Source organism: Thamnophis sirtalis, unplaced genomic scaffold (genome assembly GCF_051295495.1).
Source record: "Thamnophis sirtalis isolate CommonGarterSnake01/CBP01778 unplaced genomic scaffold, rThaSir2_p1.2 scaffold_6, whole genome shotgun sequence".
Classification (NCBI taxonomy): Eukaryota; Metazoa; Chordata; class Lepidosauria; order Squamata; family Natricidae; genus Thamnophis; species Thamnophis sirtalis.
The window spans coordinates 105,697,473-105,712,873 of NW_028261386.1; the positions used below are offsets into that span (position 1 = coordinate 105,697,473).

Here is a 15,401-nt window from a genome sequence, read left to right on the forward strand (position 1 = left end):
GATTTATAGGACTTTTCCCTCAATCCCAAATTAATTACATGCTAAGAAAATAAACATTAGACATCTAAGACAATCAAAGAAATATTAACATATCTACTTGACAATCACCCAGAATGTATATTAGCATTTCTATGGTCTGGTTATTTATCCTAACTAGGGTTATTATTTCTCTATTAGTGTCATAGTAAATTTATGTTAATGGATAAACATTCAGTGGTAATTTAAAAGTCTACAAGGTATTATAATCTCTACTTAATAATCATCAAAAATTAACTAGCTTTTTTCCATCAATTGTCATTATTAAGCAGTATCTTTCCAGTAACAAAATAGTCTTTCATCTCTCGCCAGTTGTTGTGTCAATTCTATATCCATAACCTTTCCAGGGTTTGAGACTTCTCTCCACACATTGAAGTTTAAACGATCTCTCATGTAGTTTTGTTGCCCTTGAGTTGTTATTAATGTAAGCTTAACATTAGTTGTCAGGTTTGTTTCTAAATATATTTGTCTTATTACCTCCATCTTTTTCGCTCTTTCTTTTTCTCCTACATCTTGAAGTTTGGGGTGGAGCACCAAATTATCAAAGTCACTTTTCCAGCTTCCCTTCTTTCCACTTTCACTCATGTTTACTCCATTTATAAGTTCATCTAAGTTCTTATCTTTGTTTTCTGTATTTCCATTCACTTCCTTAATTTCGGGGGCTATAACCCCATCATCTTTTTCTGTAATATCCCATAGTATATCCCATTTCTTGCAGAATCTCTCAAATCCTTCTGAGATGTTTTGAAGTCCAGCCAAAATGTTTTGAATTAACATGTTTTCTTCATCTGAGTATTGCTCCATTTTTTAGAATAAGGAATAATATAGAGAAAGAGCAAGAAGGGGAATTTGGTACAATCTGCCACTCTAGCCTGTCACAGATTTTGAAGAAAATATATATATATATGAATGTTCTTTTATGGTTTTCAAAGAAGAAGAGTTCTAAAGTTTTTCTCTCCTTTTCCAATTCTTATCAAAATATTTTCCACACACCACTATTTGTGACCTTGAGTCTTTATCAGGTTTTAAAAAGATGTTCCAAACCCTTTTGTTGCGCAGTCACAGGCAGTATAGTCAGATAAGAGTGAACAAAGAAAACATTGTTACAGCAGCAAAGGAAAAAAGATTCAGATTTGGGCTTCTAGGTGGCAGATTCGATTCTTTTAAAACCTCTTTCCTTAAGTATCTCCAATATAATATTGCAACAGGTAGGAGAAGAAATTAGTTAAAGTAGTAAAGGAAAATAGGGAAAAAAGAGATCCCTTTACCTCAAGCGGAAAAAACGGGAGTGTTGCAATCACTCAATCCACAAAAGATTACAAGCAAGAGCAAAAAACTTTCTAAGGCAGTCCAATGGGGATTAAGTTCTTGCTTAATGGACTAATGAAGCTTAAGAAAAGAGTTTTTTAGGGCAATCTACTAAAAGAAAAGAAAAAAACCCCTCACCAGGTAGAAACACTTTCATTCTCTCTTCTTGGAGACTATATCTCCAACTATATCAGCTGGGGGGGGGTCTGCCTGTTTGCCACCGGTTGGAAGCACTCCCCTTGGGTCAATCAGGGACTTTGTGATGTCCCTGCGACCAGCAAGGTCTTGTCTTCCCAGTCACCGTCTCTTCGGGACGGATTAGGCTCTGCCGGACTGTCCAGGAGCAAAAGTGTCTTTGGCAGATTTGGACAGCCGAATCCACACAATGTATCGTTGCGACATTGGCTCCTCCCCTTCCATAAAGTGGCATTTTTGAAGGAGGCTCATGTATATATCACAGAAACGCTTTCTAGGAGGCAATCAAGGGACATCACCTCTTTGCTTACATGTCAGCATGGCATAACTATTTAATGTGTTCAAGTGTCAATAAGTATTTAATGTGTCCAAGTGTCATTTAGTACAAGATTGTTAGGATATGAATAACAATGCAGTTAGTCATAAGATAAATTTTAAACAATTTCTCAAAAAAGTAAAGTTATCACTATAATGTTCAGTGGTTTGCAAGTTAAAATGTGGAATACATTAATCTGGATGTTTGATACCAATGATGGGGGAATATATTGTTTAGACAGTAAATTTAAATATAGGCAAAGACAAAAATTAATCGATTTATAGCAAACTTAGTGTAAGAACAACCTCTGGGAATTTATAGAATAACCATCACTTTTGTAGTGCATAATGAAATCTTTTATGACTTTTATGACAAGGTACTAGCAGTTACTTCACAAAACTCAAAAGTAATGTTAAACTAAGAATTTATTGATGCTAGAAAAGTAAGTATTCTTTGAGCAGGAGTGAAAAAAAAGCAAATATAATCTATAATGCATTAGAGATCACTGTAATCAGAGTAATTTCAAATAGAGGCAAGCAGAGTGGGGACAACGGTCAATAAAGCAAGAATGTTGTATTCAATTTTTCTGGGGGAGGGCTGAAATATAAAAATGTTCAAGGTGGCCAAACGTTATATAACAAATGGAATAAAATTGCTGGTAATTAATAATGGTTAACATAAATACTCATGGATTTTTGCTGATGTACAATGAACTCGATATTTCAAGAGAGGTTCAAATCTCAAATTTTATTGCATACTTCTTTCTATCATTTTCATATTATAAAAAAGAGCACCTAATTCAGTGGCAGAACCTAGCTGATCTTAACTAATCTTTAAAAGCAAATCTTATTGGATCTGGTCAGAATTTAGATGTGAGATTACAGAAAATGCAGCTGGAATACAATATTGATGCATTCATTGGGATTGGAGCGTCATTTAAAGCAGGGGTGTCAAACTCAAGGCCCAAAGGTTGCTTAGATCTGGCCCGCAGGGCCGCCCTGGAAACAGCAAAGAACTGGCCCACAGTGCCTCTGCCAGCGAAAACGAGCTTGGAAGGGCTAGACTTTCCCTGGAAGAGGGTTGCAGGCGGCCATCATGGTGGAAAACAAGAGCTCGGGAGCCCGCTTTTTCTGGCAGAGTGCTCAGGCCGCTGCAGGCAACCCCAATAGGAATGTCAAGACAGCCACGGCCCCTGGCACGCCCAACCCCCCCCTCCCGAGGCCAAAACCAACCCTGATGTGGCACTCAATGAAATCGAGTTCGATACCCCTGATTTAAAGGAGCCTTTACTTCATTTTATTATATTACAAATTCCCTTACCAACAATTCCAATGTAGGAAAAGCTCATAAAGAAATCACTAAATTGATAATATAACCAGTACAATTAATAAGCCATTGCAAGAAAGGTGGTAGATAAAACAAGTTTTTTTATTTGGTTTTTTTTTTAAGAACATGGAAATTGTAATTTTCTAAAAAAAAACCAAGAACTTAAAAATAATTCAGAAAAAGAAATTGGACTGTTTTTCTTTTCTTTCTTCTTTCTTTCATTAACAAATGTATTTAGCTGTGTGTCTCTGGATGGCATACAATACATAAAATAAACATAAACATTAAGTTATTTTTGACATAAGAATTTATTAAAGTTTATGAATAAAAAGATAAAAAACTAATAAAACCTACTTAAGATATGAAAATTGGAAAAATACAAAAAGATTGAGAGAGAAAAAGAGACAAAAGACAACTTTGAAGGAATTTTCAGCTAAATTGGAAGGTCAAGCAAGGATCAAATTTGGAGTTTGATCATTATTATAAATGCCAAAAGCATGACCTCCGATAGAATCCATGAAACCTTATTCGGACGTTCGCATGGGAAGTCAAACGGTTTGGTAAGATTCTTGTAACATAGGTGATAAACAATAAAATTTCAGCTTGAGGCTATTCACAAGTGGTTCTTGCTGCTTGTGCCTGATATGACTCCCTTCACCCTCCAAATAAGTATACGCAATTTCAGTAACTTAACATCTTTTTTTGGTAGTTCAATAATAATGAAAAATTGATATCCTTCCCATATCTCATCACTTATTAATATTAAATTATACTTTTAAAAAATCTTTCAGTGCTAATCAGCAAAATAGCTATCAGGAATAGTAACCATATATTTTAATCTTAAATCAATAAATCTATTTTTATCCAATTTATCACTTTCTCTAAATCATTAAGCAAAAAAATTATCTCCCCATTTATAAATCATTCTTTAAAACTTTATCATTCAATTTTGGTGAAAAAGAAATCCAACTAATATCTACCAGAAACCACAGTGAATATATTTCAATCCTGATCAGATAAATTCACTTTATTAATGTTCTTTTTTCGTTTTAAAGGGTAATCTTTAATCCCATCAAATAACATCCAGAAGTTGATTTAACATCATTTTTTAAAAAATTTGTCTTCTTTTAGGAATAGCTTGAATAATTTCTCTTTGTCTACTCTTAGGAACAGTTTGATGAGTTGAACAATTTCTTTTTAAAAAAACCCAATAGGAAAGGGCCTTCCAAGTCTTTCTTCTGATTTATTATTGGCATGACTTTTTATTTCCAAAACTAAAATACAAAATTCAACAGAAAAAAGGGAAACAACAAAGCAAAAACTAAACAAGACAAAAAATGCATTAAAAAACCATACACATATATTGTCCCCCACAGTTGAATATTGAGATACATTTCAACAATAATCATTTCCCTCCTTGCAAAACAGGTCTACAATTTATGAGATTCTACAGCTGTTTGCCAAGCTAATTTGACCTATCATCGACTTACTTTTTAAAAAAACAGGTAAAGTCAACAACACTAAATTTCAAAGCCCTTTGTTAACTATCTATGGTGGCGCAATGTTTAGAATGCAATACTGCATTCTAATTCTGCAGACTGCCAGCAGTTCGCAGTTCAATTCTCATCGGCTCAAGGTTGATTCAGTCTTCCATCCTTCCAAGATAGATAAAATAAGAACCCAGATTGTTGGGGGCAATATCCTGACTGTGTAAACTGCTTAACAAGGGCTGTAAAGCACTGTGAAGCAGTATATAAGTCTAAGTGCTATTGTATTTCACATGCAGAAAGTCCATGATGGCTTCACATCTACCATAAACCACTGCAATTATTATTTTTGATCAGTCCAGGATCAGGTATCTTCAATTGATTCTTAATAATAAAAGTTTTTTCTTAAAATTATAATTGGGATCTTTTCCAACAATTGCATCTCATTCCCCAAAGTCATCATTCTCTATAGTAGCTCCACAGCAACAATTGTCTTCTGATTGAATATAATAAATCTATTCCACAATCTCCATCAGTTTTCGTAAGAAAGTCAAATTCATTGCTGATCCACTCTGCCAGCTTTAAAGCCTCTTAAATTCAGACCCCTTTCAGCCGTTCTCCAGCAAACCTGCAATTCTTAAACAAAGCTCCTTCTTCTTTAATTCTGCCAGCAACAGACTTCCACCCAAATGCAAGTGTGGTTTAGCTGCTATTACCTGTATCTGAGTATCATCCTTAGGTCGATTTATGATTGTTGTTAAATCATCACACCTTTTATCTAAATTTTAAGTCAGAGCTTGTAAGTTTAAAAGCATCTTTTTTTTTGGCTTCCAAGACGACTTTGACAATAAATTGATCTGGCTCTTGTCTTTCTTTTTGTGGGCATTGTAAAGAGTACATAATGTATAATGTTAATCCTTCATTTATTGTTTTCATTTTTAATATAATCCAAACAAAATATAGGCAATTCCTCTCAAAAATAAAAAAGATGTTCCATAACAAAATGTCTGCAGAAAGATTTAAGGTAATATTTCCCATGATAAGAGAGTAAATAAAGAGAAAGTTCCCATCTCTTCAGAGAGAAAAAAAGAGAACAAAGATATATTCCAAAGTAAAATAAAGCAGCAAAGTTATTTTAAAAACTAGTAAAATATAAAATCCTTGCAGTAGACTGGTGCGGATGTAAATCAAATCAGATCACTATCAAAGAGAAAGTCTTTGTGCTGTCGCCTTCCATGCAGCAAAAATGAAAATGTTTCCTGACTCCAGAGCAAAGCAATAAAAAAGGTAAAAATTTCACAGTCCAGCAAGGAGGTATAAAATACATCAGCATTCAACCAGACAATTAAAAATGTAGGTCGAAAGCAAAAAAGACACAAAAATGTTCAAAACATGGTATTTAAAACCGAGACACACCTAAAAATAAATAAAATGCTGACAGGAAAGATGGAGACCCAACCTCTGGTTGCTCTTATTGATAATTGCAATCATTTGGCTTCCTCTTCCCAGGCAAATACACAATCATCAGAGAGTCGTCATAGGTCATTCCTAGTTGCTCCAGTTCAAATCTGGGGAGCAGGCTCCCAAAGAGTCGACTTTGGCAGCAAAATCAGTTGTTCGTTGGCAGGAGAAAAAAATTCATCCTCTCGCTCAGTATGTCATTTTCTGGAGAATCCTGACACTTAATCCCCTTTAATTACTAAAACATCAACTGGTTTTGTTTGTAAATCAATGTTGCCAGATCTAGAGCATCTTTTTCCTTACTGCTTTTGTAATGCAGCATTTTAAAAAAATCAAATTGGTCAGTCTCTGTTTTATCCTATAACAGGTGTTGCTTTCTATATCTTCTGCTTTAATATCATACAATTTTGTAAGCAACTTCTTGGTAAATTGTTTCCAAGCTGCATTAATTTTTTCTATAGCCAAATAGTATTGTTTCATTGTATTAATGGGTCTGATAAAGGAGAATATTTGTAACTTAGGGTTTACCCAAACTAAGTAATCCATCAGTGCCAGTAAGAAGTGGGGTTTGTTCTCAATTTATATTCTAGTGCCTTGCCCTGTCAGTGTTAGTAGGCGTGGTCTTAGTGGTTCTTTGATTGGGCTGTTTACTGTTAACTTGTATGGCAATTCCTTGATTGAGAGATTGCTTACTTTTTCATTTTTGGTTTGATGTTAATCTTAGTGTTAATTATTGTTGGTATTATTACTGTAGGTTGGTATTATTCCTAGGGAACAGAGGTTTCATAGATTATCTCAGAAATACATCACACTCTATTTTAGAAAACAATGTAGAGTGAACCATCATAAGTGGTGCACAATCCTGTAAAGATTCATATTGATACAAGTAAGCCTCAGATGATGACCATGCATTCAGGTGACCATTCAAACTTTAATGAATGAGAGGACTTACAGTGGTCCCATGGTCATATGATTGCAATTAAGATGCAATAGAAACTGACATCCATCTCTGAAGCTTGTGCAACAATTCCAAGGCCTTCATAATAGATGGCAATAAAATTGTCTTCTGCCATGCCTACTGGGCTTGTTTCAATGAAGACCATGGGGTTGGATCTGCAAGAGGTGCTGTCACAGAAATGCAAATGGTAGAATCTCCTGTTTGCAATGCACAAAAATGCTAAGCATACCTTTTATTTTATAATCAATTGGGCCTAATGAAGATAAGGACAGTAAATTAGGAACTATGGAGTTCTTGGTGCTCTCTGAGCTGATTGTATGTTTGCAGACATTTCATTATCCAATTTTCTTGATATAAAACACCTGTCCCCTTTATCAAATAAAAATTTTCTTACCCTGACCTCTAATAGAAAAGTATTAGAAATTACTTTATTGTGGGCATGTTTTTAGATTGTTTTAGGTATGTTGCTGGGACTTTGGCCATATATAAAAGTTGAAATAGAGTTTAATTTGATGGCAACTTTTCACTCTCTAACTATGCCAAAGTGTGCATATGAATTTACTTATCTATGTCTATATATGTGTATACATATACAGTATATGTATGTGCTTACATCTGTACACAATACTGCTTATCAAAATCTTTAATATTTTCAATCCTTCTCAAAGGTTATATTCAGTTCTTTTTTAAACTAATTATTCACACTTGAAGTTACTTGTATTAGTACCCCAAAGCCATTAAAGATAAGTCATCTGTCATCCTTAGAGTTATGGGCGAAAAACAAAAATACATACAAGAGGCATTCAAGGTACTTTCCTTCTAATTTTCCTTGCAAGCGCTATCTAAGATTTCAGCGGAGTTACATTCAGAAGAGATGAGTACTGGCATTTTTTTTTCATAGGTATCTATTCCTAATATACTCTCGGTATAGGAAGATGTCCTCTTTTCCCAAAGGTTGCATAATACCTTTGCTTGCTTGGATGTGTGCATGAAAAATCTCAATAGATTTCCTGTCCACTTTAGGTGGCTGGACTTCATAAATGTTGTCTTGGGAGAAACCAGAGATGGGTGTTCTGTGAAAAGCAAATGAAATAAAATGAATGCTAAACTCAGGAGAAATTTCAAGAGGTAAGAGAGAAACTCTGATCAGAGATTTCCTTCAATAGACATCAACAATACCATTCATAACCTTCTCTTTCTTGATTACTCACATGGCAATCTAAAAAAAGTGAGTGGCATATGCCATACATGTTTTACTGTCCATTATGGTGGAGTTTTTTGTGACATTATTACATATTTTTCCAAAACATCTGCTATTGAACTGAAGTTCACAAAAGTTCAGCATGCAAAAAAGAAGGAAAGGATGCGGTCACACAACCTGAAAAAAAATGCCTATTCCTAATGAAATGGAAGGACACGCTCCAATACTTTTCAGGAGTCTTCTGGCTGCTACAGCCTCTCATGGCCCTGGAACATGATATGCTGGTTGGTTGGTCAGTCAGTCTACTATCGGTTATTAATTTAGTTAGTTAATAATCAGAGGGAAACATTATCGTGTGATCTGTTTAATGATAGCAAGTCTGGCAGAATCTCACTAATAATCTAATTTGATTAAACTTCCTCAAAATTTAGCAATAATATTAGCTGCTAACTTTTCTGTTTCCCATTTATGATGGTCTCTTAAGGAACTTGTATCTGTGCTGGATATGTTTATTTTATTTTATTTATCTTAATTTTATTTTTAATTCTACCCTATTTCCATGTCACCTGATATTACTGAAGTCTGACAAATGATCAATGCAATTTCATTTCGCTGTTCAGTAGAAGTTCAGGTGTTGGAATGAGACTGTAGAGACTAGTTCATATCTCTGTTTCACCATGGCACTCATGAGGCGACTTTGGAGCAAGTATTAACTCTCACCCCAATCAACTTAAGTGTTATTATGTAGTTAAAATAAACAGAAACTTCTATGCACAGTAGTGAGCTGTAGAAGGAAGGTAGGACATATAAAAGACAAACAATGTCATAATAATAGTAATGGTATAAAATCTAATTGGGCACCTATTGTTCTGCTTATGCAACTACTTTAGTCAATAGAAGAGGGACAGGTAAACAGTCCTCCTTTGTCGCTCCTGCAATAACTAAAAATTGCCTCTGAAGGCTTAGGGACTAGTTAAAACCAATTTTGGTGAAAGGCTTATGTGTAGGAAGAGAAACTTCTCTTGTGTAAGTTGAGCAAAGATATTTCTCATTTTTTTTTTAAAAAAAACCATGTTCCTCTTCTTTCATGATTGATTGTCAGTGTTAACATGGCAGACATCTCTTTTCTGCTTTTCAATCAATCTACTCTGCGGCTTTCACTTCTATGCAGCATTCTCCTATGATAGTATTTCATCTGTTTCAGTACTGTGATCATGTAATGTCCTACCCTGCTCTGATCCCACATGTAGGCCAAACACTTTTTAATAGTCTGGTTTCCTATGAGGTTTCTATTCTTACATGTAAGTACACAATTTGTTATAAATTTTATTCTTCCGATCCCACCATTCAAAAGTCTTCAAAAGATTCTGTTTTTCATCCTTGGCATTCTGAACATTAGGAACTGCCTAGTGACACCACCTATTACTTTACTGTTCCATAGGTCCATTTCATGAAAACACTACAAACTCTTAATGTTCAACATAAACTGGAAGATGGTAACTTAGATTTGTGCAGTCTCTCTCTATATTGTCTTACAAAATAAAAAAATGTAAATTATAATTCTGTTCTGAAAGACTGTTACTTTTTTAAAAGTATCATTTTAATGTTTACTAGTTATTTTGTTAAATACAAAAAAGACCAGGATCCAACCTGGGTCGGTCACTGGGACCAGAGGTTTTGTCTTTCGAGCTTTCGAACTCATGCTGGAGCTCATTTTCAGGGAACTTCTCTCTAGCCTAGACAAAAGTTGGCTACAGAGAAGTTTTCTGAAGATGGGCTCCAGTATGAGTCCAAAAGCTCGGAAGAGAAAACCTCTGGCCCCAGTGACTGACCCAGATGGAATCCTGCAACATTATCCTGGGACATGTATATTCACCTTTATTTATGACAAAAAGAACCATGATAATTGAAATGATGATGGTGGTACAAAGATCATCCTTAATTATGAATGACAAAAAGATTGGTAAAGAACTTTTGAAACATTTTAAGTAGACAGATTGAGTGCTCCATACTTACAAATTTATAATTCCATCTAAGTTTTTAGGAGAGAAAGTTTGGGAACTTTTTTCTTGCTTCTGTTGACTTTGTCCCAACTGAACAAACCTATGAACAGAGACAGAACAAGCACACTGGGAAACATACTGTCTGAAATAATGAAAATAATATGTTTCTTGCAGACTTTGTAAGAGTCATACATCAGTAAGGGACATCAAGTTCCATTAAAGGCAGCTTGAAAATACAATATCTTTCCTCGAAGTTAATTTGTGAGTGAGTAATGCAGGAGTTGAAATACTTTTAGGCTAGTGTAGTTACAGTTGAGGGTCTTCATAGCTTTCTTTTCACTAAAAGCGAAATAAAAAATTGGCTTTTCCAGCAAGCCAGCCTGGCCTGAACAATAAATTATTGATCATTGTTAATTTTAATTTGATTTTTTAAAAAAAATGTTATTGTCAATTCTAATTGGGTTTGTTTGGGATATTTTATTTAATTTTTTTAAACTTTTGTATTATGTGTTTCTTTTAATGTTGTATGCCACCCTGAGTCCTTGGGAGAAGGGCGGTATATAAATCTAATAACCAAACTAAACCAAATACATTTTATTCAAAGGCTGACAGAGTAAATAAAGAACCTTTTACTATTAACATGCTAATGTACAAAGGCAAGACTTTATTTATTAGACCTATAACCCATGCATGTAGCATGTATCTTACATGCAGAAATATATGCGTTCTTTCCCTAGAAAGAACATTCCTAGTGAAAATGAATGGAGAAGTCTTTATGTGAACACCATCTAGTTAATTCATTTGTGGAACTAGACTTAATGCCCAAAAGCTTAGATATTGTCCAGTAATTGGTTCCAATGAGGCCTATTATCAAGCTGGTTAAAGAATACCATACTCTAGCTCCATGCTGTTACAGCACCAGGCTTAAAAATAACAGCATTAGCAGAAAAGAGCAATATATATTGGAAGTCTTCCTTACTCTCTTCCATACATTACTGTGAAATCCACAGACAATGGAAATTTGCTCTTAATAACAAGAAACAAGGTGAGTGATGTGCCATGCAATAGATGGCAGAGCTTAGTATTACTTGGCAGGCTTTTTAAGTCAGAGCTAGAGTGGCTAGCATCTTGGATTTAAGACTGTGTAAATCTAGATTTAAAATGACATTTAGCAACACAGCTAATTGTGTGATCTATCTTGTTTTATATTGCTGTTTTAAATAAAAAAACGATTAAGCATGATGGTGATAACGACCACCCGTACTTTTTACTTCCAGATTTTCTTAGAGATAAAGGGATTTTTTTTAAAAAAAGAAGATATATGAATTTATTTTAGAGATACACAATTAAACAACCTCTTAATGATCTATACCCAGTAACCTAAGCAAAATAATCTGTGAATTCTCTCACTAAGATGAGTACAATGTAAGTGTGCATACTTCAGGTTGAAACATCTCCATTTTTCTTTTCTTTTTCAAATATTTAGGTTTGCGTCCTTTCAGCACCAGCAAGATAATAAAAAAAACCTACCTCGTATATATGCTGAGATCATCCTCTGAAGGAGACTCTGAAAGATTAATTCCATAGACATCTTTGGTAGGCTGCACTACATTCTGAAACAAAGCAAGATAAAATCTTTGTCTTTGATTGTAAATTTATTCAAATATTTCAAGAAATACAATTTAAAAAGCAGCAATAGTCAACCCTCTCCTTCAAGAAAACAATGAAATGCAATAAACCCAATAGCAAAGCAGAGGCACAAGTGCTTCCCAAAGAAGTAATCATTAAACACAGAAAATTTGAAAGGACATGTATTGCATTGTGTTCAAATTAGTCAACTATTATTGTATAATACACCTGAGAACCAAACACAAATATAGAATTCAATAATTATTAAATATAATTCATATCATAGAAGGACTGGTTTAAAACTACCAATACAACAATTCCCTAATACTATTGCGGTCCACTGGCGGCCTGCGGAGCTGGCAGCAGAGTTGGACAGTGAGGAGGTTGGGGAGGAACATGGGCCGGTCTTGGAGTCTGGGAAAGACTTGGATGAGGCCTCTGTGTCAGAGGCAGAGAGGGGATCAGGGCCTTCTGGTAGTTACATGCTATCTCTGGAACCTTCGGAGTCTGATATCAGCGATGCAGAAGAACAGTGAGTGCTTGTCCCCAGATGTGCAGAGCTGCCAGAAGGCAAGAACAGTTAAGACAAAAAGGGCGACTCAGGAGTAAGGCTTGGAGCTAATTGGCTACTCCCATAAGACATAAAAGAGGAGCAAACGGAAATGAGCTTTGCAGGAAGCAATTAGTTCATTCTGGTCGGTTCAAGCTCTGAGAAGTCCTGTTTGACTCTGTGTTACATTTGGCCTTGTAAAACTAATTGGCAATTAGGTCTCTGGCAGCGTTTCAAGGGAGATGAAGGTGAGTGCTTATCAACATTATCCTGAAAGACTTTGGCAACTCAAGCAGACATCTGTCGGACTCTTTACAGACTGTTCGTGAAACATTATGGGCTGTGAATGACCATAATTCACAGCTGTTTAAATACAAGAGGGTTTTCAGGATTAAGATTGTAATTTATGTTTCTCAGGAAGCCTAAGTCAGAACATTTACAACTTTTGGGTGTAACTGTATTGATTACATTATACAATTGGCTCAACAATGATACCAGGGAGCTAGGAGATATGTCAAAAAATGACCATGTTATTATGGAAATAATGTTAGAAGCTTAGAACATATCCCCCCTAAGAGGAAATGTGATAACTTAAACCATTTTTAGCATTTAAAAGAGAAGTATCTGGTTATACATACACATTTGTGTTTATGTACTATATATATGAGTCTGTGTGCATATATGTTCACATGTTATTCGTACATGATGTAATATAATATTCTTAACCATAACATCAGCAGTATCAGAATTCAGTCTCCAATGAAGCTACATGCAAGGAAAACCAAGGCTAATAAGATGTTTTTTTAACAAACCCCTCTGTACAGTATATAGAATCACTTTTTACCCAGTATAATACATTAAGCGGTTATCATTAGTTATCAGTTTTATGATTTAATTCTGAAGTTCTGGGTTCAGATGCTAGTACTTTCCAGATTTTGCTGTCCAGACATTTGAATAGAATATCTTACTTGACCAGGCAAAATAATTCATCTGACCTAATTATCAGCTTTCACTTATCTCTACAAAGCTTGTGAGAAAATTGCTATAAAATATATCCTGTTGAATCCTATGCTCTTCTTATTTATCCCTTGTAGTAACATGGCTGATAGACTAAAAGCGGGAGCCAACCTTCCTTTCCTAGAAGGACTCTATATTTTTATATGTTCTAGCTACCTTCTTGCGGTAGCATTGCTGACCATAGCTACTGCTAACATCATCTATTTTCCAAAGAGGAAGACTGCCTTTACCTAGAATTCCTCTCACTTAACCTTCCTCACAGCCAGATGCTTTACTGTCAAATAATAAAAACAATAAGCTGATAAAAAAGACATACAATTTCTAATGCTACCTCCTGGTAACATATCAAGAGGATTGTGACTAGGGATACTCAGTCTCCCACCTTCTTTAGAGACAGAGCAATCTCACAAGCAATAAACGACGCTAATTTCTTTAGCTTCTTTTTAAAAAGGAGTGGAAGTAAATACAAACATTTAAGATATAAGTACAACTTTCAATAGCAAATATGGAGCCAATTTAGAACAGACAGAACATCAGAAAAGGATTTTTCATAACCCCATAAAAGTCTATTAAAGTTTTGGGTAATTACAAGACATTGTTAGTCTGAACTCTGATGCATAAAGGTTCCACGTTGCATAAAAGAAGACAATTTATTGACCTTGAATCAAGAGCTTAAATTCTTCAGAGGTACTAAATTAAGCTTAAACACCACACAGAAAAAGGAATTCTTAGCTAATCTTTTCTTAGCATGTTTAATATTTCTGGGTTTTGATCAGATTGGCCTCACAGAGTAGGCTCTTCTTATATTCTTATGCTGTTTTTCTGTTTTAATCACTCTCTAAATGCTTTCCACCTCCTGTAAGATATAGTTAAATAGCTTCCATCCTACAACGTCAATCCATTTAGTTCCTGATCTCAAGACCTCTCAACCTCTTCTCAACTCTCCATCCCCACTTCATTTATTATATTACAAATATACTTGCTCCAACTAAAGAACTTACAAGCATAGTTGCCTTGGCTATCCTATGCTTCTCCAAAGTAGTTGTTGTGTGAATGAAACTGTAGGTCTGCTCTCACCAAGTACCACAAGATGGATTGCTTGATGCACAGCTACTATATCTGAATCTCCAGCTTCCTCACAAAAGAAAGGCAAGGTTCAATGAAGACTGAGGAAAGCTGCAAACATGGCTGTGATAAGTGCAATTTATAGGCACTTCTGTCATTTTAAAGTTATTTCAGAGCTAGGCAATGTCATCAGGACAAAAGCATAAATCTGGCTCTAGTGATATTTACTACCCTATATAAAGGGAGTGAAAAAGAATTAGGCTATTGGGTTTGAGTTACAGAATGCAGAATAACAGAGTTGGAAAAGATTTTGGAAGTCTTCTAGTCCAACTCCCTGCTCAAGCAGGAAACCTCATACCATTTCAGACAAATGGCTGTCCAATCTCTTCTTAAAAATCTCAAGTGATGGAGCACCCACAACTTATGAAGGCAAACTGTTCTATTGATTAATTGTTCTCACTGTCAAGAAATTATTTTCTTAGTTCTAGGTTGGATTTCTCTTTGATAAGTTTCGATCTGTTACTTTTTGTCTTGCCTCAGGTGCTTTGGAGAACAGGTTGTTCCCCTCTTCTCTGTGACAATCCTTCAAATATTGGAAGACTGTCACTCTAGTCCTTCTTTTCATTAGACTAGACATACCCGGTTCCTGCAATCGTTCATCATGTTTTAGTCTCTAACCACATAATCTTTTTTGTTGCTCTTCTCTTACACTATTTCTAGTGACTCAATATCTTTTTTGTATCACGGTGACCAAAATTGGAAGCAATATTCCAAGTGTGGTCTTACCAAAGCAGTATATAATGCTATTAATACTTCAGATAATCTTTATACTATTTCTCTGTTGATGCA

At 35.0% G+C, this 15,401-nt stretch overlaps 1 protein-coding gene across 1 annotated transcript in view; it reads right to left on the reverse strand.

Moving 5' to 3' along the window:
* Positions 1-3,431: 3,431 nt before the first annotated feature.
* FIG4 (FIG4 phosphoinositide 5-phosphatase) overlaps positions 3,432-15,401 on the reverse strand; it is a 96,715-nt gene continuing 84,745 nt past the window's right edge. The window contains exons 21-23 of the mRNA XM_087718655.1: positions 11,822-11,904; positions 10,305-10,391; positions 3,432-8,160 (exon numbers count right to left, since the gene is read on the reverse strand). Of these exons, the coding sequence (XP_087574781.1) occupies positions 7,983-8,160; positions 10,305-10,391; positions 11,822-11,904 (348 nt within the window). The 3' untranslated portion in view covers positions 3,432-7,982. The remainder of the gene's footprint in view (positions 8,161-10,304; positions 10,392-11,821; positions 11,905-15,401) is intronic.